Source organism: Staurois parvus, unplaced genomic scaffold (genome assembly GCF_062004578.1).
Source record: "Staurois parvus isolate SC_StPar_1 unplaced genomic scaffold, SC_StPar_1.0 ptg000574l, whole genome shotgun sequence".
Taxonomy (NCBI): Eukaryota; Metazoa; Chordata; class Amphibia; order Anura; family Ranidae; genus Staurois; species Staurois parvus.
Window position 1 is genome coordinate 317,955 of NW_028318370.1, and position 25,240 is coordinate 343,194.

The 25,240-nt window shown below is 46.8% G+C and overlaps 1 protein-coding gene across 2 annotated transcripts in view; it reads right to left on the reverse strand.

The window, feature by feature from the left end:
• Positions 1 to 25,240, reverse strand: part of C2CD2 (C2 calcium dependent domain containing 2) — a 234,808-nt gene that overhangs the window by 150,831 nt on the left and 58,737 nt on the right. For both annotated transcript variants that reach the window (XR_016315248.1, XM_089691885.1), the window contains exon 3: positions 23,954 to 24,052. Coding sequence is in view for 1 of the 2 variants with exons in the window: in XM_089691885.1 (XP_089548011.1) it covers positions 23,954 to 24,052 (99 nt within the window). In the remaining variant the exon portion in view is untranslated. The remainder of the gene's footprint in view (positions 1 to 23,953; positions 24,053 to 25,240) is intronic.

Below are 25,240 nucleotides of genomic sequence, written 5' to 3' on the forward strand. Positions count from 1 at the left end.
GGAGTGTGGGAGGAAACCGGAGTCCCCAGAGGAAACCCATGCAGGCACAGGGAGAACATGCAAACTCCAGGCAGGTGGTGTCGTGGTTGGGATTCGAACCAATGACCCTAGTACTGCCAGGCGGAAGTGCTAACCATTTAGCCATTGCGCTGCCCCATAAATGGAGAAGAAATTTCAATCTGTGTATTGCCAGCTTAAATAACATGAAACACTTCCAGATATTTATTACCACCCGCAGAGATCACAAAACTCCCCGACAATGCCTTCACCTGCTTTTTTCTCCAGAAGAATGGCACCATCTTTATTCAGGCAACATCCAGGGCCAATATCTACTTCCTGGAATGAGATCCTGACACAATCATGTAAATCCCGGTGCCTATGCAGCTCTTGGCTGTGTTCACAAGTGTTTAACACTGATCAGCCTCTGCTGTAGCCTCCCACCCCATGACTTGTTACAAAATTACAATCTACAATGTTACAGTCTGATCACTGGGGGAGAGGAGACTGAGGAAATGCTTTCTCCTGCCTGCAGCAGACTGATGATGTCATCTGAGCCATGGACCAGAGCTCAATGATTGCATTTTAATGATTAAAGTGAAACGTACGTGAAAATTGGAACTTGCTGTTCATGTGGGGCAGCACAGTGGCTAAATGGTTAGCACTTCTGCCTGGCAGTACTGGGGTCGTTGGTCCGAATCTCTCCCACCCCACACGCCAAAGTCCTGGGTGTCACCATGGACTCCCACCTCTCCTTCTTACCCCACATCCAACTGCTATCTAGATCTTGCAGGCTCCACCTCCTCAACATCTCCAAGATACGTACGTTCCTCACCCCAGACACCACCAAACAACTCGTACACTCCCTCATCATCTCACGCCTGGACTACTGCAACTCCCTTCTCACCGGCCTACCCAAACGAACGCTATCCCCACTCCAGTCGATCCTAAACTCAGCGGCGAGACTCATCCACCTCACCAACCGCTCCACATCTGCCTCCCCCCTCTGCCAATCCCTTCATTGGCTCCCGATTGCCCAACGCATCAAGTTCAAGCTGCTAAGCTGACCTACAAAGCCATTCACAACGCCGCCCCAAACTACATAACTGACCTGATACCCAAATACTACCCTACCCGTGCCCTCCGCTCCTCACAGGACCTCCTACTCTCTAGCTCCCTGGTCTCCTCCTCCCACGCCCGATTGCAGGACTACTTCAGGACTTACCCATCCTCTGGAACTCCCTACCCCAATCCATCAGACTGTCACCTACCCTCCTCACCTTCAGGCGCACCCTGAAAACCCTCCTCTTCAGGGAAGCCTACCCCACCCTCACCTAAAACCCGACCTCACCTAACAACTAACCTCCTCCTCTCCACCCAGCACTCCATCCCCCACAGCCATCTCCTCCTGTATCACCTTCCCCTCCCTCCTAGATTGTAAGCTCAAAAGAGCAGGGCCCTCGAACCCCTCGTGTATTGTATTGTTACTGTCTTGACTCATGTTGTCCCCCTTGCTACTGTACAGCGCTGAGCATACCCTTTGGTGCTATATAAATATTGTATACTAATAAATCATATATATGTAAAGTGCTGCGTAAATTGACGGCGCTATATAAGTACCTGAAATAAATAAAATACTGCAAATTGTGAAATGTCAAAAATGGATCAGTATAAAGATGATGACATGTTCACTTTTAGAAAGCGACTCAAATTAGAAATGAAAAAAAAAAAAAAAAAAGAAACAGGGACAAAATGTAGCAAACTAACTGTGGTGAACCCATGTGCTCCAATATACATGTACTATTACAGACAGGGGTGATCAACAGAGACGGGTTGGAGAGGCCTTTGTCCCTGGGTGGTGCCGGAACTGATAATGGAATATACTCCGTACCACGCCTGTCCTCATTCTGTTATCTCCATACCTTTCACCTCTCTACTCATAGCGTCCATTCACTATACTGCTCGCTAATAGTTCCCAGCTAAGGCTTCAGGAGATCAGCAAGACTGATATGCAAATCAGGACGAATAAAAGGTGAAAATATGTACCTTCTAAATGAAACAAAAGCAATTGCTTAGCATACGCAGTGCTTTACCATACTAACGTCTAGCAGGTAGATATATTTAAAAGAGACCCTGTCCACAGGTAGCGCAAACACCTAGCGCATTATCCAAGGTTTATTACAATTTTTAACCACTTCCAGTCCGGACACTTTCACCCCCTTCCTGACCAGGTCAATTTCCAGCTTTCAGCGCTATCACACTTTGAATGACAATTGCGCAGTCATGCAACACTGTACCCATATGAATTTTTTTGCATTTTTTGACAGTTAAAGCTTTATTTTGGTGGTATTTATTCACCACTGGGATTTTTTTTTTTTTTGCTATTTAAATGAAAAAGTCCACAAATTTTGAAAAAAGTGTTTTTCTTATAAAAATTTTCAAATAATATTTCATCATAAAACTTGGCCACAATTTATTCCGTTATCTTTTTAGTAAAAAAATAATAACCCAAATTAGTTTATAACCAAAAATTATAATTTTTAAACATTTTTTACTTTTTTTATATTATTTTACATACTGTCACCCTAGCAGTACAGTGTCACCATGGTGACACTGTACTACTTGTGGGGGTGATGAAGATTTTTTTTTTTTCTTACACAGATTGCTTTGACACCCATAAAGGCTGTAAAAGCAATCATTTTTCCTCTCTAGCTGCATTCTTGCAGCCATTGAGAACTACTGAGTGAGCTGTAATTGGTCACAGCTTGTCACATGGTACAAGGCTGTTGTGAATAGCCTTGTACCATGTGACCTCTGTGATCATTCACAGATTTCACACGTAGTAAGCAATGATGTCACAAGTGACATCTTGCTTACTACTCTGCATGTGATCACTGATTGGCCAACGAGTGATCACATGATCGGGACCTCGCACAGAGGTCCCATCCGACGATCGGTGTTCCACTGTGTCCGGAGAACACAGCGGGCACGGGATTGCGGTGCTGCGCGCTCCCAGGGTGCGCGCACGGCGAGAGAATGCGGGTGCCGTTTATGAACGGCAACCCGCCCCTGGAGTGCCACCGTCCTGCCGTTTATAAACAACAGACAAGTGGCTAAAAAGACAAAAAAACATACTCACAAAATGAGGTACATGAAAAAGCCTATAAAGCCACAGGGATGGCCCAACGTGATGGCAGAGTGTCTGACTAGTGGTGCGGTCGGCCTACTGCTGACGCGTTTCGGGGATGTGTCCCCTTCCTCAGAGCTGAAGCCGACAAGAGTTAATGCCATAATATAAATGTAACAAGTGCTAATTGATATCATCATATTATTATTGTGTTCTTTATGTATCATTAGTTTATATACTTCTGTAATTAATTTTAATGATCCCCTCCCACTCGGAGTCTGAGGACAGGGGTCTTGCTATAGATTTGTTGCATTTATATATATATTAGGGCATTAACTCTTGTCGGCTTCAGCTCTGAGGAAGGGGACACATCCCGGAAACGCGTCAGCAGGCCGACCGCACCACTAGTCGGACACTCTGCCATCATGTTGGGCCATCCCTGTGGCTTTATAGGCTTTTTCATGTACCTCATTTTGTGAGTGTTTTTTGTCTTTTTTAAAAAGTTTACAAAACCTTGGATAATGCGCTAGGTGTTGTTTGCACCACCTGTGTCCACAGTTTCCAGTTTTGGTTGATCCCCCAGTCTGAGGAGGGCTGCATCACCAAGATTTTATCCCAAGGCTATCAATACATTGGACTCCCTGGCTTTTTCCTGGCATTGACCCCTTTGAGGAGCTGAAGAGTTAGTGCTTTTCAAAAGAGACCCTGTCATCTGGGACTACTCCAGAAAGTGTCAATTCCCTAGCACAGCCCCTACCCTCCATGCACCTCGCTCCTCCTTCCGTAGCTCACTCATCTACTGGAAGGGTCTCATTAAGGCCTGTTCTGGCCCAGCTCCTCCCCCCACCCCCCAGCCACCTTCCTACATAATCTTTTATGTAGCTGCCAGGGGAGAAGTGAAGGGGGAATACTATAGAGCAGTCATTCTCAATCAGGATTCCATGGAATGCTATGGTTCCTGCAGAGGTTGTTAGGGGTTCCTTCTGTTTTGGATGATTAACCACCTATTTGATGGTGCTTGCACAGCTCAGGGACCAAAAGCCCTTGGAACATCCACCTGCATGACACCAAAATTCTTTGAAGCTTTCAGTTAGGGTGGCATTCTGCCCGTGATGACATCACTGATGACACAACATGTAGGGGGGAGTTACAGCATGTAACGCCATTGCGCATGGGGACGCACTGGCCATTTTGTTGGTTGAAAACTTCCATGTGGTATATTGCAGTCTTATTAACTAAGAGATAGCTTTCTTTCAATTACCACTTTTTGGGAGTATTGCCATCTGACTGGAGAGGATCCTTCAATAAAGAGAGCAGTGTTACTGAGAGAAGCTGCTGGATGTCCTGCTTTGGCATTTTGATTACCATATGGTGTTATAACTACTGCACTATTTGACCGTTTCCTGTCTGGGCTGTCAAAATACAGTCAGTGTGATGGGTTTGAAGGTGGAGGGACTTCTTCCTTCATGTACCCTATCCTTCTGTGCACCATCAACTGCAGCCTTTGTAATAGAAATGTATGTGGACTGTCAGCGTTTTTTCAGCTCACTCACAGTTTTTGGACTGCTCCATGCACTGTAAATTAATGCATTTACTTGCTATTTTAGTTATTGATTTTTTTGAGCACTGCACGGTCAGTTTATATTTAGGATGGCATTCTGGCCACTACCGTTAGGGGGTATTCTTCCCACTGGCCACCAATGAATTGGTTATAGCAAGGACTCCCAAAGACCTGAACATTAACTCAATGGTTCTTCTGGGGGAAACCGGAAGAGAAGGGCAGCTAATGTGTGTCTCAGACCCAGGTCTCAACCTGCGACCTCTGCTGTGCCTGGCAATGTCTCTTCTTGCTGAGCCACCTGGGATGCTGGACAGCTCCCTGAACAATTCGTTGAACGATTTTTTCTTGAACCTTGAACTCCTTGCTCCTCCTATGACCTTCCTATTGTAGCCATGCTTTTGCACTTCCGTGTTTGCTAGATTTTGCGCTCTCTTCAGCCAATATATCGCTCTTTTCACTCCTGCTGTTGTCCATATCTCTACTATCACTTGTTACTGACCTTTGGCTTGTTCCTCGACTATGCTTCTGCTTGATCCCAACCTATGAGCACTAGTTACCAACCTTTGGTCTGTTTGCCGACTATGCTTCTGCTTGATCAAAACCTATGACCACTTATTACCAACCTTTAGTTTGTTTACTGACTATGCTTCTGCTTGTTCCCAACCTACGACCACTTGTTACTAACCTTTGGCTAGTTTACTGACTATGCTTCTGCTTGATCTTAACCTGTGACCACTCGTTACCAACCTTTGGATTGTTTACAGATTATGCATCGGCTTGATCCTAATCTATGACCACTCATTACCAACCTTTAGTTGTTTACTGACTACGCTCCTGCTTTATCCCAACCTATGACCACTCATTACTAACCTTTGGATTGTTTACGGACTATGCCCCTGCTTGATCCCAACCTTTGACCGCTCATTAATAACCTTTGGCTTTTTTACTGACTATGCTTCTTTGGATTGTTTACTGACTATGGCCCTGCTTGATCCCAACCTACGACTACTCATTACCAACCTTTGGATTGTTTACGGATTATGCTTCTTTGGATTGTTTACTGACTATGCTTCTGCTTGATCCCAACCTACGAACACTCATTACCTACCTTCAGCTTTTTACGGACTACACTTCTGCTTGATCTCAACCTGCTATATCTGCTCCTTGACCCTCCCTTGCTCACATCCTGATGGGATGATCCTGAGGATCGTGACCTGGTACTAATATACTGCGAAACCCATCTCCATCATCAGGAGCTCTGGTGAACACTGGTTAGTGTTTAATCCCCGCACCTCGGGTGAGTCTGCATCATCCACCAGAGTGACCTGCTTGTGTACTTATCCAGCTGGGTAGGTGGGATCCTCTCTACTGCTATAGCTACCAGTCTCCGAGCCTAACCCCTGACCATGACAGTTTTGAGTCTGCTGGGGCTGCTGATATAACATCCAACATGGGGCAACCAGCAGCAGTCTCAGGGCCTTTGAATGTCTACACAAGGCAGGCTTTTTACTGGTAAATACATGAAAAAAAAACAAAAAAAAAACACATATAATCTTAATGGGAAATTTTGCTGAAATTAATGGTCTGAGGACAGTCTCCCTTTAAGGCAGCCACAGATGTAAGATGGCAGTTGTCTTCAATGCCCTTAAAGTCCCTATTTTTTATTTCATTAGATGGCAGATGGAAGATTCAGTTGTAGATTGCGCCTTCGGTAGAACGATCAAGAGATAGAAATGCAAGATCGCAAATGGCAAGCGTGGATGTTTATGCCGTATAGGGAGACGTCCCCAACACTAGACTTATCTCAGAAGAACAGCAGAGACTGGCTGGAAAAGGTCCAAGCTGATCAACCAATTATTTCTCTGAAATGGGTGAGCTTGCAGGCATCTGCCAATATAGATAGAACCATTTCCCAGTTCAACCATTTTCCCGGATCATGCTTGTGAGAACCTTCAGACTACGTCTGCCTCAACTACAGAAACTAAAGCTGGACAAACACTAGTAGAATTTGGTTCCAAATTGTGGTTTTAACAACATTTGTTTAATTTTTTAATCATTAGTAGAGTCAAATCAACACTAATTTTCTAATGCAGTGATGAGAAAATTTGAAGGAGAAAGATGGAGAATTTTTTTTCAAACAAGCAAATTTCTGACAGTGAATGTGGTTTTCATTCAGTAAAAGTCCATTCGTTCCAAAACCAAATGATAAAAGTTAGTTACATTTTTAAGTACTTCTGAATTACATTTGTCAAGTCGTCGATGATATGAGAATTTTCATATGAATGTGTGCTTGAAAATCTACTAGCGTATGACCAGCTTTAAAATGGTTGTAAACCCTTACCTATACACAGTGAAGTGACTGGCCTCAGGTGATACTCTCCACATCCATTCAAAACTCCAGAATGTATAAAGCTTGTTTGAGCTGTCAGGTAACAGGGGGCGGAGAGCTGAAAGTACACACTGTAGAGCTCAGTGAGGAGAGCTCTGAGAGCTGATTGGTGGGAAAGGACACACCCCCCTCCACACAGCTCACAGGAACCCTTGAAATAACTTTCCAGTCTCAGGGAACCCCTGCTATCCGTTCAAAACTCCAGGATGTATAAAGCTTGTCAAAATGCAATATATTGCAGTTTACCAGTTCCTAAAGCATTAACAAACCCCAAACCAAAAACAGTTTTTATTAGATACGGTGTCTGCATTAGTTTTCTTCTTTGGGGCTTTCTTCTCCTCTGTTTTCACATGGTGATCTGGCCAGTAACACACCTCCTGTATTAGAGCGCACCGACTCTGGATTAAGGAGCACAGGGGACACCTTTGGACAGCAGCACTCTCAGCCTGGTGGGAGGAGAGTGTTGAATATACTAGCAGATTTAAATACACTACCAAATTGAAGCCAAAGTGCAGCTCACACTTTTTAAGCAGATACAGCAAACATTGAAATTTTCTCCTTATGGGTTAAAGGTTTTACATAAATAAAAGCTGATCACTGTAAGTAGGGTTGCACTGATACCGATATCGGCGCCAATACTACATGCTCTGATACCTGAAACGGATACCTTTGCGGTGCGATTTGAGACGATACAAAATGAATGGGTTCAAATCGCACTGCAAAGAATCGCATGTGATTTGAAAAGGAATATGGTGCAGTTCCTGTCCGAATCCCATGCGGTTTCCCTGCGGGTGCAGTGCAATTTGCAATGCATTTTGAGCCAATCATTTTGTATGGGCTCAAACTGCACTGCAAAGGCATCAGTAGATCGGTATGGACAAGGATCGGTACTTGCCATTAAAAAAAAAAACAAAAGAAAAAAAACAAAAAAAAACAGTAGATCAGGAGTCTCCAAACTTTTGAAACAAAGGGCCAGTTAACTACCCTTCAGTCTTTACGGGGGCCAGACTGTGGTCAATGTGAGGAATAATACCCCATAATTGGCGTCAGTTGGAGGAATAGTGCCCCAATCATTGGTGTCAGTGGGAGGAATAGTGCCCCAATCATTGGTGTCAGTGGGAGGAATAGTGCCCCAATCATTGGTGTCAGTGGGAGGAATAGTGCCCCAATCATTGGTGTCAGTGGGAGGAATAGTGCCCCAATCATTGGTGTCAGTGGGAGGAATAGTGTCCCATCATTGGTGTCAGTGGGAGGAATAGTACCCCATCATTGGTGTCAGTGGGAGGAATAGCTCCCCATCATGGGTATCAGTGGGAGGAATAGCGCCCCATCATGGGTATCAGTGGGAGGAATAGTGCCCCATCATTGGTGTCAGTGGGAGGAATAGCGCCCCATCATTGGTATCAGTAGGAAGAATAGTGCCCCATCATTGGTGTCAGTGGGAGGAATAGTGCTCCATCATTGGTATCAGTGGGAGGAATAGTGCCCCATCATTGGTGTCAGTGGGAGGAATGGTGTCCCATCATTGAGATCAGTGGGAGGAATAGTGCCCCATCATTGGTATCAGTGGGAGGAATAGTGCCCCATCATTGGTATCAGTGGGAGGAATAGTTCCCCATCATTGGTGTCAGTGGGAGGAATAGTGCCCCATCATTGGTATTAGTGGGAGGAATAGTGCCCCATCATTGGTATCAGTGGGAGGAATAGTGCCCAATCGTTGGTATCAGTTGGAGGAATAGTGCCCCATCATTGGCATCAGTGGGAGGAATAGTGCCCCATCATTGGCATCAGTGGGAGGAATAGTGCCCCATCATTGGTATCAGTGGGAGGAATAGTGCCCCATCATTGGTGTCAGTGGGAGGAATAGTGCCCCATCATTGGTGTCAGTGGGAGGAATAGTGCCCCATCATTGGTGTCAGTGGGAGGAATAGTGCCCCATCATTGGTGTCAGTGGGAGGAATAGTGCTCCATCATTGGTATCAGTGGGAGGAATAGTGCCCCATCATTGGTATCAGTGGGAGGAATAGTGCCCCATCATTGGTGTCAGTGGGAGGAATAGTGCCCCATCATTGGTGTCAGTGGGAGGAATAGTGCCCCATCATTGGTGTCAGTGGGAGGAATAGTGCCCCATCATTGGTGTCAGTGGGAGGAATAGTGCTCCATCATTGGTATCAGTGGGAGGAATAGTGCCCCATCATTGGTATCAGTGGGAGGAATAGTGCCCCATCATTGGTGTCAGTGGGAGGAATAGTGCCCCATCATTGGTGTCAGTGGGAGGAATACTGCCCCATCATTGGTATTAGTGGGAGGAATAGTGGCCCATCATTGGTATCAGTGGGAGGAATAGTGGCCCATCATTGGTATCAGTGGGAGGAATAGTTCCCCATCATTGGTATCAGTAGGAGGAATAGTGCCCCATCATTGGTATCAGTGGGAGGAATAGTGCCCCATCATTGGTGTCAGTGGGAGGAATAGTGACCCATCATTGGTATTAGTGGGAGGAATAGTGCCCCATCATTGGTATCAGTGGACTGGAAACTGGATCGCAGCAAGGCTGACATTGTTGTCCATGCTGCTAACGCTGTCATTTCCTTAGTCGCTGTATACCTCACCTTGATTATGATTTAATAAATTGTGGCTTAAACCCCTACACTGTGGGCACTCTCCTTGATCTCCTTTGAGGAACTATATCATTTTAGAGCCTTGCTGCGATCCAGTTTCCGGTCCACTGCATCCAGAGAGGGAGCAGCTGTAAACAGGCATCTCAACCCATCCATCCCTTAAAGGGGTCTCTGGCAATCTGGATCCACCTACTTCCTTTGAGGGCTCATATCCTTGCCCCCTAGAGAGAGAACCATTCCATGTTCCAGTCCTGTGAAGGGATTCACCGTTGATATACACACTGCGTAATTTTATTATGCTTCTGGTGAGTGCGCAATCTTTACCTTACCTCAAGGAGCACCACCATTGGATTGAAGTCATATTACACGATACCATACAGACTGTCACTTTTTTATAATTTTATGCTATTTGTGACTTTTCATTATTATATTTTACTTTGCTTTATTGACTAGATCTGCACATATTGTAAATGCAGACACCACATTTACTGTAAGAATTGGTAAGGTGCAATATAACAAATGCGTGATTTTGGATTTATTACCGCTGTAGTGTACAGTGTAGCAGTAGAAGAAATCTTCAAGACTGAATGCGCTAAACTGTTCTATTAAAAATAAAAGCGGGATCCCGGGTAATTAGGGTTAATAGGATTCTTTGCAGGATGTTCTGGCGTTTGTGAAACTCCACATAATCCACTTATGAGGGTCTGACCGAGTGACTGAGAGGCGTCTTGTTTTCAGGAACAGATGGGCGATTAGTGCGCTGGGGGAAGCCGCGGCGCTGGGTGGCTGATCGCAGTGCGCAGGAGATGGTGGCAGCTCGCCAGGCCCTTGGTGCGAGGCTCCCGCGGCAGACACAGATCACTCCGTACCCGCACCCATTAACCTCAAACAGACCGAACGCGCTGTAAACGGCTCTTTCAGGACGGGATTAGGTCACAGGAGGACGGAGCCGCGAGCGGTTACTTTTGTCATGTTAATCCCTCTCCTAGCCGCAGAGCGCGGTTCCTCAATCCTTTTAATGCTGTGATCTCCAAGGTCGGGGTATTGTTGTCTGCAGCCCCACGCTCAGTTTGACATTGTTCTGGGACGCTTTGATAGGAGTAAATACGTAGGAGGTGGATAAAATGATACCACCTCGAGCAATGGTACAGCTGAGATCCCAGCAAACCACTAAATACACACGGAAAAGGGGGCTGTTTTACCTGCCAAAGGATCTGTATTTCTTTCCATTCAGTCCTGAGATTTACACAGCTCTGCCATACAGCACAGCCCTGTGTGGCACGTGAGCAAACCTGATTTTTTTCTGCTGTAGTTAAAGTGTTACTAAACCCACAACAGTACAATCAGTCTGTAGATGCAGTAAAGCATGCTTGTTATACTCACTGTGGAACCTAAGGGGTTAATCCTCTGCATTATGTAAAAAAGGCGACTTGATCCTGTCTTCTCTGATCCTCCCATTCTTCCAGTGTCCCCCTCTTATCTCCTGATCAGACATATCGTGTGGAGTCACTCTGCACATGCTCAATTTGGTGTGTATTGCTAGAGAGGTTTTTTTTTTTCTTGGCAGAGTGCATGTGATCAGCACAGGGCCAATGAGCACTGTCCAGAGAGAAGTCAAGGGTTCTGCATCCTCCTAGAGCAGAAAGAAAACTCCTACAATCTATAACCAGGAGCATGCTGGACACTGATAGAAATCACAAGACTTCTCTAACATCTGATGGGAAAAGGAATTTAGCAGTTTATATTTAATTTGCATTTCCATGTTGTGTGTACTGTGGGAGACCAGATATAGTGAATGCAGGGTCCGGGGAGACCAGATATAGTGAATGCAGGGTCCGGGGAGACCAGATATAGTGAATGCAGGGTCCGGGGAGACCAGATATAGTGAATGCAGGGTCCGGGGAGACCGGATATAGTGAATGCAGGGTCCGGGGAGACCGGATATAGTGAATGCTGGGTCCGGGGAGACCAGATATAGTGAATGCGGGGTCCGGGGACACCAGGTATAGTGAATGCAGGGTCCGGGGAGACCAGATATAGTGAATGCAGGGTCCGGGGACACCAGGTATAGTGAATGCGGGGTCCGGGGACACCAGGTATAGTGAATGCGGGGTCCGGGGACACCAGGTATAGTGAATGCGGGGTCCGGGGACACCAGGTATAGTGAATGCGGGGTCCGGGGACACCAGGTATAGTGAATGCGGGGTCCGGGGACACCAGGTATAGTGAATGCGGGGTCCGGGGAGACCGGATATAGTGAATGCAGGGTCCGGGGAGACCGGATATAGTGAATGCTGGGTCCGGGGAGACCAGATATAGTGAATGCGGGGTCCGGGGACACCAGGTATAGTGAATGCAGGGTCCGGGGAGACCAGGTATAGTGAATGCGGGGTCCGGGGACACCAGGTATAGTGAATGCGGGGTCCGGGGACACCAGGTATAGTGAATGCGGGGTCCGGGGAGACCAGATATAGTGAATGCGGGGTCCGGGGAGACCAGATATAGTGAATGCGGGGTCCGGGGAGACCAGATATAGTGAATGCGGGGTCCGGGGAGACCAGATATAGTGAATGCGGGGTCCGGGGAGACCAGATATAGTGAATGCGGGGTCCGGGGAGACCAGATATAGTGAATGCGGGGTCCGGGGAGACCAGATATAGTGAATGCGGGGTCCGGGGAGACCAGATATAGTGAATGCGGGGTCCGGGGAGACCAGATATAGTGAATGCGGGGTCCGGGGAGACCAGATATAGTGAATGCGGGGTCCGGGGAGACCAGATATAGTGAATGCGGGGTCCGGGGAGACCAGATATAGTGAATGCGGGGTCCGGGGAGACCAGATATAGTGAATGCAGGGTCCGGGGAGACCAGATATAGTGAATGCAGGGTCCGGGGAGACCAGATATAGTGAATGCAGGGTCCGGGGAGACCGGATATAGTGAATGCAGGGTCCGGGGAGACCGGATATAGTGAATGCAGGGTCCGGGGAGACCGGATATAGTGAATGCAGGGTCCGGGGAGACCGGATATAGTGAATGCAGGGTCCGGGGAGACCGGATATAGTGAATGCAGGGTTCGGGGAGACCGGATATAGTGAATGCAGGGTCCGGGGAGACCAGATATAGTGAATGCAGGGTCCGGGGACACCAGGTATAGTGAATGCGGGGTCCGGGGACACCAGGTATAGTGAATGCGGGGTCCGGGGAGACCGGATATAGTGAATGCAGGGTCCGGGGAGACCGGATATAGTGAATGCAGGGTCCGGGGAGACCGGATATAGTGAATGCTGGGTCCGGGGAGACCAGATATAGTGAATGCGGGGTCCGGGGACACCAGGTATAGTGAATGCAGGGTCCGGGGAGACCAGATATAGTGAATGCAGGGTCCGGGGACACCAGGTATAGTGAATGCGGGGTCCGGGGACACCAGGTATAGTGAATGCGGGGTCCGGGGAGACCAGATATAGTGAATGCGGGGTCCGGGGAGACCAGATATAGTGAATGCGGGGTCCGGGGAGACCAGATATAGTGAATGCGGGGTCCGGGGAGACCAGATATAGTGAATGCGGGGTCCGGGGAGACCAGATATAGTGAATGCGGGGTCCGGGGAGACCAGATATAGTGAATGCGGGGTCCGGGGAGACCAGATATAGTGAATGCGGGGTCCGGGGAGACCAGATATAGTGAATGCGGGGTCCGGGGAGACCAGATATAGTGAATGCGGGGTCCGGGGAGACCAGATATAGTGAATGCGGGGTCCGGGGAGACCAGATATAGTGAATGCGGGGTCCGGGGAGACCAGATATAGTGAATGCGGGGTCCGGGGAGACCAGATATAGTGAATGAGGGGTCCGGGGAGACCAGATATAGTGAATGCGGGGTCCGGGGAGACCAGATATAGTGAATGCGGGGTCCGGGGAGACCAGATATAGTGAATGCGGGGTCCGGGGAGACCAGATATAGTGAATGCGGGGTCCGGGGAGACCAGATATAGTGAATGCGGGGTCCGGGGAGACCAGATATAGTGAATGCGGGGTCCGGGGAGACCAGATATAGTGAATGCGGGGTCCGGGGAGACCAGATATAGTGAATGCGGGGTCCGGGGAGACCAGATATAGTGAATGCGGGGTCCGGGGAGACCAGATATAGTGAATGCGGGGTCCGGGGAGACCAGATATAGTGAATGCGGGGTCCGGGGAGACCAGATATAGTGAATGCGGGGTCCGGGGAGACCAGATATAGTGAATGCGGGGTCCGGGGAGACCGGATATAGTGAATGCGGGGTCCGGGGAGACCGGATATAGTGAATGCGGGGTCCGGGGAGACCGGATATAGTGAATGCGGGGTCCGGGGAGACCAGATATAGTGAATGCGGGGTCCGGGGAGACCAGATATAGTGAATGCGGGGTCCGGGGAGACCAGATATAGTGAATGCGGGGTCCGGGGAGACCAGATATAGTGAATGCGGGGTCCGGGGAGACCAGATATAGTGAATGCGGGGTCCGGGGAGACCAGATATAGTGAATGCGGGGTCCGGGGAGACCAGATATAGTGAATGCGGGGTCCGGGGAGACCAGATATAGTGAATGCGGGGTCCGGGGAGACCAGATATAGTGAATGCGGGGTCCGGGGAGACCAGATATAGTGAATGCGGGGTCCGGGGAGACCAGATATAGTGAATGCGGGGTCCGGGGAGACCAGATATAGTGAATGCGGGGTCCGGGGAGACCAGATATAGTGAATGCGGGGTCCGGGGAGACCAGATATAGTGAATGCGGGGTCCGGGGAGACCAGATATAGTGAATGCGGGGTCCGGGGAGACCAGATATAGTGAATGCGGGGTCCGGGGTTTAGAAACAAGTGGTTGTACATAAAATATGAACAAAGCATATCCCTCTAGATCAGTGGTTCTCAACCTTCCTAATGCCGTGACCCTTTAATACAGTTCCTCATGTTGTGGTGACCCCCAACCATAAAATTATTTACCCAGTAATTATAATTCATGAGTGTCGTTTTACCTCCAATACTGCTGCTTTCAACACAGTAGCTGCTTTCAACGCAGTAGCTGCTCTTTGCACATCGGAAATATGTGTTTTCTGATGGTCTTAGGGGACCCCTGTGAAAGGGTCGTTCGACCCCCAGGTTGAGAACCACTGCTCTATAGTGTGTATTTGTCTCAATTAAGAGCACTAAGTGTAATTTCTGTCTGCTGCTTCATTCCTCTGCTATCAGCATGAATCACTTCAGACAAGTTTTCCTGACACCAAGAGAAAAATGGTGATGGGGAGGGACCTCCAGCAGATTGACATCTCTACTACTGTAAGCTGTGTGGAGAGGGGTGTGTCTCTTTCTTCCAATCAGATGTCAGAGCTATCCTCACTGAGGAGTGTGTAACTTCAGCTCTTCACCCCCCCCCCCACCCCCACCCCTTTCCCTTTTTGTTGTTTTGTTTTTTTTTTTTTTTTACAGCTCTACAAGCTTTAGAAATTCAGCACTTTGAATGAATGTAGAGAAGAGAAGACTGCAGATAAACAGGTACAGCGTATATAGGAAGATTTGTTTAGTCTCTGTGTATCACCTGAGGCCAGTCACTTCACTAAGTACATGTAAAGGTTTACAACCACTTTAAGTGACACTTGGGGCTCCTTCATACAGGCAGCTGGTAAAAACAGGCCACTAAGCTGCAGTTTTACTGCCCCCTAAAGCCATCCACCTATTTTCTAACTTTACAGCCATATGGGCTGTACACATGTCGCAGTCACAGCAATTTTGACTTTGACTGAAGGCAGCACCAATTAAACTTGTCTACTAAGGTCAATAAGAGCAGGCCAGAACTGTGAGCCAGACAGTCAAATACGACCACTGAGTGTGCCGCAACTGTGTGCCAAGCTGTCCAACTCACCCATTATTGTCAGTGAGAGCATGCCGCAACCACAAGCCTATCAAACGTAACTATTCAGGTCAGTGGGAGCGAGCCGCAACCGTGCGCCAAGTTGGCCAACTCACCCATTATTGTCAGTGGGAGCGTGCCACAACCCTGAGCCAAGCTGGCCAACTCACCCATTATTGTCAGTGGGAGCGTGCCGCAACCGTGAGCTAAGCTGGCCAACTCACCCGTTATTGTCAGTGGGAGCGTGCTGCAACCGTGAGCCAAGCTGGCCAACTCACCCATTATTGTCAGTGGGAGCGTGCTGCAACCGTGAGCCAAGCTGGCCAACTCACCCATTATTGTCAGTGGGAGCGTGCTGCAACCGTGAGCCAAGCTGGCCAACTCACCCATTATTGTCAGTGGGAGCGTGCCGCAACCGTGAGCCAAGCTGGCCAACTTGCCCATTGAGGACAATAGGATATCGCTGCAATCGCAGGCCAAATGCTTGGCTCACGGTTGTAGTGCGACATGTTGATACCAAACCCCCCCCCCCCCCCTCCTTGGGATTTAAAAAAAAAAAATACAGACAGACATTTAGAAGGTGGCAGGATCACCTCCTGAACACCTGGCAGCTGCTACTATACTGTTCTCTAAAAAGTGATCCACCTCGGGACCACTTTTCAGAGGCATTGCCATGTGAAGGAGCCCTTACAGGACTTCTCTCTCCCCCAGCCTGTGACAATTGCACTGCGTGTTGGCAGATTGCATGCAGATTGTAAAATAGCAGATCTGCCAGAAGGAGATCTGTTTGTGTGTGGTGGCCCAGCAGACCAGTCTGCGGACAAACTGTTGGGTGGTGGCAAGCTAACGTTTGTGGCGTGTCTGGTGTGGGGGGGTGTGGACAGTGGAAGAGTGATGAACACCGGGGTTCTAGCTTGTAGGATAGCTGGAGAAATCCTAGAAGGGTGTGCCAATTGCTAGATTTCTCCCCCACCCTTAGCGTGCACCAGATTGTATATAAGATTCATATCTGCCTGTGCGTGGTCAGCCAGCTGGATTGGAGTGGAGTCTCCCTCTAGTGGTGGCCAGAGGTAGTGTGGGCTTATATATTCAGAATAAGTCCCCCTCATTCCCTCTTTACCCCAAGTCACGGCCGGACGTGCACGCCTCGGTTTGCTAGCCGCTCTTGGCGTGTGCGTGTGGGATCCGTGACAAGCTGTAAAAGGAGAAGCAGCAGATTAAAGAGCTTACCTCGCTGCTCTCTCCTCCTATCAGCATGCTTCTTACATTGCATGTTACAAAAGCATGTAGTGTGTTTTATTCTGCCCAGCAACAAGTTGGAAAGAAAAAAAAAAAACTCAAAACATATCAAAAACTTGGAATGCAATTTTTTTTGACAATTTTGAAAGGTGCCACTAATTTTGTCCAGTCCATTTTTGGGGTTTTGCGTGGAATGTGTCAGATTTGGCTTTTTGTTTCTCCACTTTTTTGTGTACTACCAATACAAACAAAAGAAAAAAAACATTTAAATGCCGAAACATTTGTAATTGAAACTATTTGTTGGGTGAAATGGTGCATATCTGAAGAATTGAAGGAGTGCCAATATTTTGGGTCATAACTGTAACTAACATTCTGTATCAGAATCATTCCACGCTGCCTTGGATAGGCAACGTAGGGGGGTCTTTTTAACGTCACTTTAACTGCATTAAGTTGCGTATGGGCTTTTTATTTTATTTATAACATGAGCTCACAAATTTGGAATTCACGTCAAGGCCTTAAGTGGTAGGGCCACCCCTTTGAAACCTGAAATGATGCAAGTCTCAGAGGTGGAGACCTAATTTATGGATTTATATAAAGCATTTAGGAACTCCCTTGTTCCATCTGCCCATCCCTGATGCTGAGCTCCGACTTCATGGTTCTTCAACGCTCTTGGTCCATATCTGGAATAGCCACCGTCATCCCCGGCTAGAATTCTCTGACAGCGCCCCCTGTACCTGGGACAGAAAAGTTGATACTGTGAAGCAAAAACAAAAAAGAAGCGCACCAACCTTGCGCATTACCTCAGTAGACCAAATATTTATTGAATACAAAAATATACTCACAAACAATGAAGTATTTCAAGCATGTCAGTTCTCAAAGGAACTAAGGAATGGTAAGACCTGCGTGAGTCCCATCATAGGGGTGGACACTCAGGGAACAGCTGACGCATTTCGAAGGATTTTCCTGCTTCATCAGAGCTCTGATGAAGAAGGAACATCCTTCGAAATGCATCAGGGAATTCTAGCCGGGGATGACTTCATTGTTTGTGAGTATATTTTTGTATCCAATAAATATTTGGTCTACTGAGGTAATGTGCAAGGTTTTTGTTTTTGCTTCACAGTATTGGTCGGGCTTCCCCAGCCTTGTTTGGAGCTGCACAACCCCATATACACAGGTGGTCGAATTTTTTCAAGTTCTGGTTCCATCCCAGGTACAGGGGGCGCTGTCAGAGAATTCTAGCCGGGGATGACTTCATTGTTTGTGAGTATATTTTTGTATTCTTTTATGTTTTTGCTTCACAGTATCAACTTTTCGGGTCCCAGGTACAGGGGGCGCTGTCAGAGAATTATAGCTGGGGATGACTTCAAATATTTATTGGATACAAAAATATACTCACAAACAATGAAGTCATCCCCGGCTATAATTCTCTGACAGCGCCCCCTGTACCTGGGATGGAACCAGAACTTGAAAAAATTCGACCACCTGTGTATATGGGGTTGTGCAGCCCCAAACAAGGCTGGGGAAGCCCGACCAATACTGTGAAGCAAAACAAAAAAGAAGCGCACCAACCTTGCACATTACCTCAGTAGACCAAATATTTACTGGATACAAAAATATACTCACAAACAATGGTCTACTGAGGTAATGCGCAAGGTTGGTGCGCTCCTTTTTTGTTTTTGCTTCACAGTATTGGTCGGGCTTCCCCAGCCTTGTTTGGAGCTGCACAACCCCATATACACAGGTGGTCGACTTTTTTAAAGTTCTGGTTCCATCCATCCACCTCTTTTGGGTCTCAGGAGAGTTGGTTTCTATACTGAAAAGTTGATGACAGACCAGCTGCTAAACATATATGATGGCCGTGACAGCTTACATTTATTTTCATTTGAGGTCTGAAACCACAACTCCAAACTGGAATGGCAGATGAAGGCTTTTAATACAGGGGTTTGTTTACATCTGTGTAGTGTGCATAAGGACTAAACGCAGGCCATAGACGGTTCGTTTATTGGACGATTTTTCATCCAAAAAACAAAACATTGTTCGTTCTGTAAACCGATGTTGCCACCAATGATTGCGACAATCATGCCCCTGCTTTGTTTTTTATATTTTACTGACACGTGGAGCCCAGACATTGCTGGCTTTCTGCAGGAAATGCCAGTCCCCTGGCTGCTCTGCTCACCCTCTGGCTGCGGAAAAGATTGGAAAACTACAATAAAAGTTGGATGTCCCGAGGACCCACTGGTGACCACCCTTAAGGCCCAGAGGAGAACAACACAATTTGCTGACCCCTACTACAGCCCACAACTAGATAGGACCTCTATAGGCGTCACTCCAACACAGAGGGAGAGTACCCAGTGTGAGCTGCACCTTTTTCCAGGACAGGAGGGAACATCTGGCTGATCATTGCGCATCTGGTGAGTGCGCAATTTTAACATTTTCTGCACTGCACCAAGGTTCATGCCTTGATGGGAATATTGGAGTCACCAGCCTGTTTATAATTTCATTTATGTATCAAAGAACTGTCAGTTAACACTTTGTGGACTTTTATCTCTACTGTTTTCCGATACAATCTCACGGTGAGCCACAGGCATACCTTTACGCATTTATTGTCTATTAGCACTGCACTCTTTGCATTTTGAACATTTTTGGAGGGTTTTTGGGTTTCCTTTTAGTGCATTTGCTGCTCCAACTGATTGCTCCTAGCGCTCGCTGAGCCATTCCTCCTATGATGTTGCCACCAATGATTGCGACAATCGGCCGTTTTTCACGAATTTTCCAGAAAGACCGATAAACGAAAATGAGGAGGAACTGTGAAAATCGGCTGATGCCATTGCCCCACTAACAGTGTGAAAATCGGCCGATTATTCTTTCGGACGCAAAATCGGCCGATAAACGAACAGTGCATTAGGATGACCTTTTGATAACAGGATGAAGATCTTTGAAAAATTCAACAGTTGCTGTATATTGGGTCAGGGATTTATTCACGCAGGCTCCTCAAGTTACTCAAAAATTAAATAGCAACTCCACCCTTGTTGAAAAAAAAAACAAGAAACAAACAAACATTCTCCTCTGGGTGATCAATGTACATTGCGGGGATTTTAAACTTTTTTACAGATTCCTAACTTTTGTTATTTTGAAGAAATACCTGTTTGTTTGTGTCCTGTGGAAAGTGAATCTAATGGGAGCATCTTTATATTTATCAATCAGCTGCTGCACTTGCAGGGTTCTAATGAGAAAAGTGGCAGGGTCTGCATCCCTTTAGACGTGATTTCCCTTTGGGAGTATCTCACCAAAAAACGGACATGTTTTGTTGCAGGGGATGCCCAAAATCTGGCTTGTATCTTAGTGCAGACTTCTAGGAAAATCAGTGAGCCAATCACACAAGAAGAAAATGACATATCTAGTGGCGTCCTGTATACCATCTGTGTACAGAACGCCTCCAGGTAGTCATATTGCATTGTATTTTACAGAAAATGACAGAGGTGCACGTTGAAAAGGAAAGGTAATTTTTCAAAACCTTTTAGAACATAACAATGACAATACAAATTGTGTAGCAATTGTACATGCTATCATTTTTTTTGTATTCGCCAAAACGAAAGTGGAGTTACCCTTTAAAGCTGAACCTTGAGATTTAGGGCTCCTGTACACTGCAACTGATAAACTCACGTTTAGGAGCTGTTCAGCATTTTTTTCAGCAGCCCCTGAACTCACCCTAATGTTTTCCTTTGTGTCCATGTACACATCTTTGTTTACAGTCGTTTACAGGCATTTGACTTTACAGTCATTTTTTTGAACGCAGAAAACTTGTGTTCAACAGTCAATTGTATCAGCGTTTCAAATGCAAAACGCTTGTAAACGTGGCAAATCGCATTGATAAGCTTTTACATTTGCAAATTTTTTTTTAACTCTTCCAGTTCTCAATGCTGTCCAGAGCCTTTTTTCATCATCAAAAATGCATGCAAAGCGTTTACAAGGTACTCAAATGGACAAAACACTGAACACAGGATGTTCCCACCAAGCTTGTCACACATTGTAATGACCAATTCACACCTCAGACCTCTCCCACCCTTGGAAACAAAAGATATGTTAATGACCATTCACACCTCAAATTCCTCATGCAGACCCCCTGCCAGGTGGCCTTAATGACTCCCTCCACCAGACACCTTTCCCACCCTTGGAAACAAAAGAAATGTTAATGAGCAACTCACACCTAAGCTCATCTCAACACATACTGCTGTCTCTGCTTCTACTCTCTGTATTTCTCTGAAACAGTCTGAAATAGTTAATAATTTACCAGTCTTCTGTGCATTCTGGGCATTTGGGAGGTTCTCCTGTGCTTATCTTTAAAAACGCGCATAAACGCGCTCTGCAAACGTGGATAAACAGATATTTTTTAATCTACATTTTCCAGCAGTCAGTTTCCATCGTTCAGAAGTGTCCGGTGTACATGGGGCCTAAAACAAAAAATATCGTTTTAGTGCCCCCCTTTCCCCTCCACACTGCATGTGCCAAATCCCCATTAATTCTAGGGGTAGAGGCAAAGAATGTAATACTTCTCTTATTCCTCACTCCCATGCCTGCTGGCGCTTTTCCCTTCTCACCACCACTCCGGGTTGTGGGAAGGCCTTCACTGTCTTTACAATGCAGGACTGCTGGTCCTGCATTGTACTTGATGACATCAGAGTGCAATTTGCAGGCTCCACCTCCGCAAGATCTCCAAGACACGTACATTCCTCACCCCAGACACTACCAAACTACTCGTACACTCCCTCGTCATCTCACACCTGGACTACTGCAACTCCCTCCTCACCGGCCTACCTAAACGAATGCTAACCCCACTCCAGTCGATCATGAACTCGGCGGCGAGACTCATCCACCTCACTAACGGCTCCACATCCGCAACCCCCCTCTGCAAATCACTTCACTGGCTCCCGATTGCCCAACGCATCAAATTCAAACTACTAACCCTGACCTACAAAGCCATTCACAATGCTGCCCCAAACTACATAACTGACCTGATACCCAAATACTACCCTACCCGTGCCCTTCGCTCCTCTCAGGACCTCCTACTCTCTAGCTCCCTGGTCTCCTCCTCCCACGCCCGACTGCAAGACTTCTTCAGGACCTCCCCCATCCTCTGGAATTCCCTACCCCAATCCATCAGACTGTCACTCACCCTCACCACCTTCAGGCGCACCCTGAAGACCCACCTCTTCAGGGAGGCCTACCCCTCCCTCAGCTAACATCTGACCTCCACTCCTCCCACCACTCCATCCCCCACAGCCACTTCCTCCTGTACCACTTTCCCCTCCCTCCTAGATTGTAAGCTCGAAAGAGCAGGGCCCTCGAACCCCTCGTGTATCGCACTGTCTCTGTCTTGTCTCATGTCTTGTCCCCCTGCCTTTGTACAGCGCTGAGCAAACCCTTTGGCGCTATATAAATACTGTATAATAATAATAATAATTTCCATCCAGGGCGCCGAAGAGAAGAGGCTTCGGGGGCCTGGTCTGCTGGTGGATCGAGGAATAAGGTCAGTAATACAGCTTACGACTCTATGCTGGTTGTTCCCACGCCAGTCTCCAAATACCCCCAAAAGGTCATGTTTTTCATGGGATAAAAAAAAAAGCATAAAAGTGAGCCCTATGGGTGAGCTGCTGTAACACCGAAAGGCACCAAAAAACCTTCTGAGACCAAATAATAAAACAAGGTGCAGCGCTAAAATTCTGTAAAGCTCAATACAATAAAGTGCAATGAAATCACCAATATTGAAATAATGGAATTAATCGAACAACTTAATGATATAAAGTGAAAAAAGTGCTAATTAAAGTGACAATTCAATCAGCACAAGCAAACATATAAAGTGACACAGTGTAAATGCTCATCCGTCAAAGTGAAAGATAGTGCCAATGAGGTGCCAAAGTCTGTATATCAATCAATAAACGTGAAGCCTCAGATAAAGGTGATCTTCTTTGTGTCTTCTGGTGATAAATAATAAAATTACGCACTCACCAGATGCGCAATAACATCACACATTTGAGAATAAATAAATCTCAATGGGCCAGCTGGATCCTCTCATGGACATCTTTATCCTGGTATGGACTCCCCTCATCAATGGGATGCAGCACCCCCCAACAGGTCATGTTTTTCATAATTGCCTTCTCCTTGCACAGATGCTTTGAAACAATGTCAATGGCTTGGTATTTGTGAGAACTATTTTATCAATGGGAAGTTCCCATAACATGGCCTATTGAGGGTACTTGAGGATTGAGGTCGGGAACCACTGCTCTATGCCTAGACCTATCGCAAATTTAACTCTTGCAATACAAGGACAGGAGTATGGGTATACTTTTTTTGGTGCTCAGAGTTGGGCTTTGAAGAAGAATTCTAGGTTTGGTTATATTAAACATCGTTACATTGGTTCAGCTTGGATCAATTAAACTATGTATATAGCACAGCTGGCCAATGACCCTGGGAGTTGGAAATCACCACTACTACAGTGATCTCCTCCCACTGCCAGGTCCCTGGCCAAGAAGCTGCATCTCTGCTTCCAGAGCACAAGAGGTACGGGCACCAGAGAATGCTTTGTATTTTCTGAATAAATGCAAAGCATTCTCCGATTGGATGAGGTGGAAAGCGTGACATCACCACCCTTCCTCTCCACCTCATCCAATCAGAGAATGCTTTGCATTCATTTGGAAAATGCAAAGCATTTTCTGCATGGTGCCCATGCCGAGCAGCCAACCTCCTGTGTTCACAATGCAGCAGGCGAGCCCCTCAGCACAGGGCCAAGAAGCAAGTGGAGACCACTGGAGTAGCAGTCTCCACTTCAGTGATTTCCAGCTTCCAGGGGCATCAGCCAGGTATGGTATATACATAGTTATCTTGGTCCAAGCTGAACAAATGTAACCATGTAGACATCATTAGCAGGATGGGGAAGATCGGGCTAAACATCTTGAACAGTGTGGTACAAATGACAAGTTAAATCCATGGTTGGTTTCAGGCAGATCTTGCAGACACAATGGCAAAGGTTCAGATTTCTTGGGGTGGGAAAGACCGTTCTGGGCAACGCATTTCTTCATCATCATATTATTTCAGTTCTATAATATACACAATGTGTGAAGTCCCCACCTTACCTTCACATTACTGGACTTTACAACGCTGGCTACTTGCTTGACAGACAGCTCCAGGGGCCCTTGGTCATTGTCCTCTTCAAACATCAACCGCAGAGAGCCCTGAGCAGAGGGGAAAATACATTCAGATGGATTCAGCAAATTGCTGCAAGACAGTATGGGTGGCAACATATATTACATGGAAGTTTGTGTACAGTTCTATTATTTGTTTTATTCAGAGGTCACTCCTGGAAACCAGAACCCTTAAGTCTGAGGATTCATGTTCCACAGGAGGACTGCAGGCAGAAACCATTACAGTAGATTTATATTCCACAGGAGGACTCCAGGCAGAAACCATTACAGTAGACATGTTCCACAGGAGGACTGCAGGCAGAAACCATTACAGTAGACTTATATTCCACAGGAGGACTGCAGGCAGAAACCAACAAAGTAGACGTAAACCCTGCATTTAGTCTGCTCCGTATTCACTATTTCTCTCTCTTTGTCTCTATTACTTTAATTAATATACACTGCTCAAAAAAATTAAACAAAACACTTTTTAATCAGAGTCTAGCATCAAGTCAATTAAACTCCGGGGATATTGATCTGGTCAGGTAAGTAGCAGAGGGGGTTGTTAATCAGTTTCAGCTGCTTTGGTGTACAACAGGTGCGCTAGATGGGCAACAATGAGATGACCCCCGAAACAGGAATGGTTTTAGAGGTGGAGGCCACTGACATTTTTTTCCCTACTCATCTTTTCTGACATGTTTGGCTAGGGTCAGTGTCACTGCTGGTAGCATGAGGCAATACCTGGACCCTACAGAGGTTGCACAGGCAGTCCAACTCCTCCAGGACGGCACATCAATACGTGCCATTGCCAGAAGGTTTGCGGTGTCTCCCAGCACAGTCTCAAGAGCATGGAGGAGATTCCAGGAGACAGCCGGTTACTCTAGGAGAGCTGGACAAGGCCATAGAAGGTCCTTAACCCATCAGCAGGATGGGTATCTGCTCTTTTGTACAAGGAGGAACAGGATGAGCCCTGCCAGAGACCTACAAAATGACCTCCAGCAAGCCACTGGTGTGAATGTCTCTGACAAAACAAAACAATCAGAAACAGACTTCATGAGGGTGGCCTGAGGGCCCGATGTCCTCTAGTAGGCCCTGTGCTCACTGCCCGGCACCATAGAACTCAATTTGCATTTGCCATTGAACACCAGAATTGGCAGGTCCGCCACTGGTGCCCTGTGCTTTTCACAGACGAGAGCAGGTTCACCCTGAGCACATGTGACAGACGTGAAAGGGTCTGGAGAA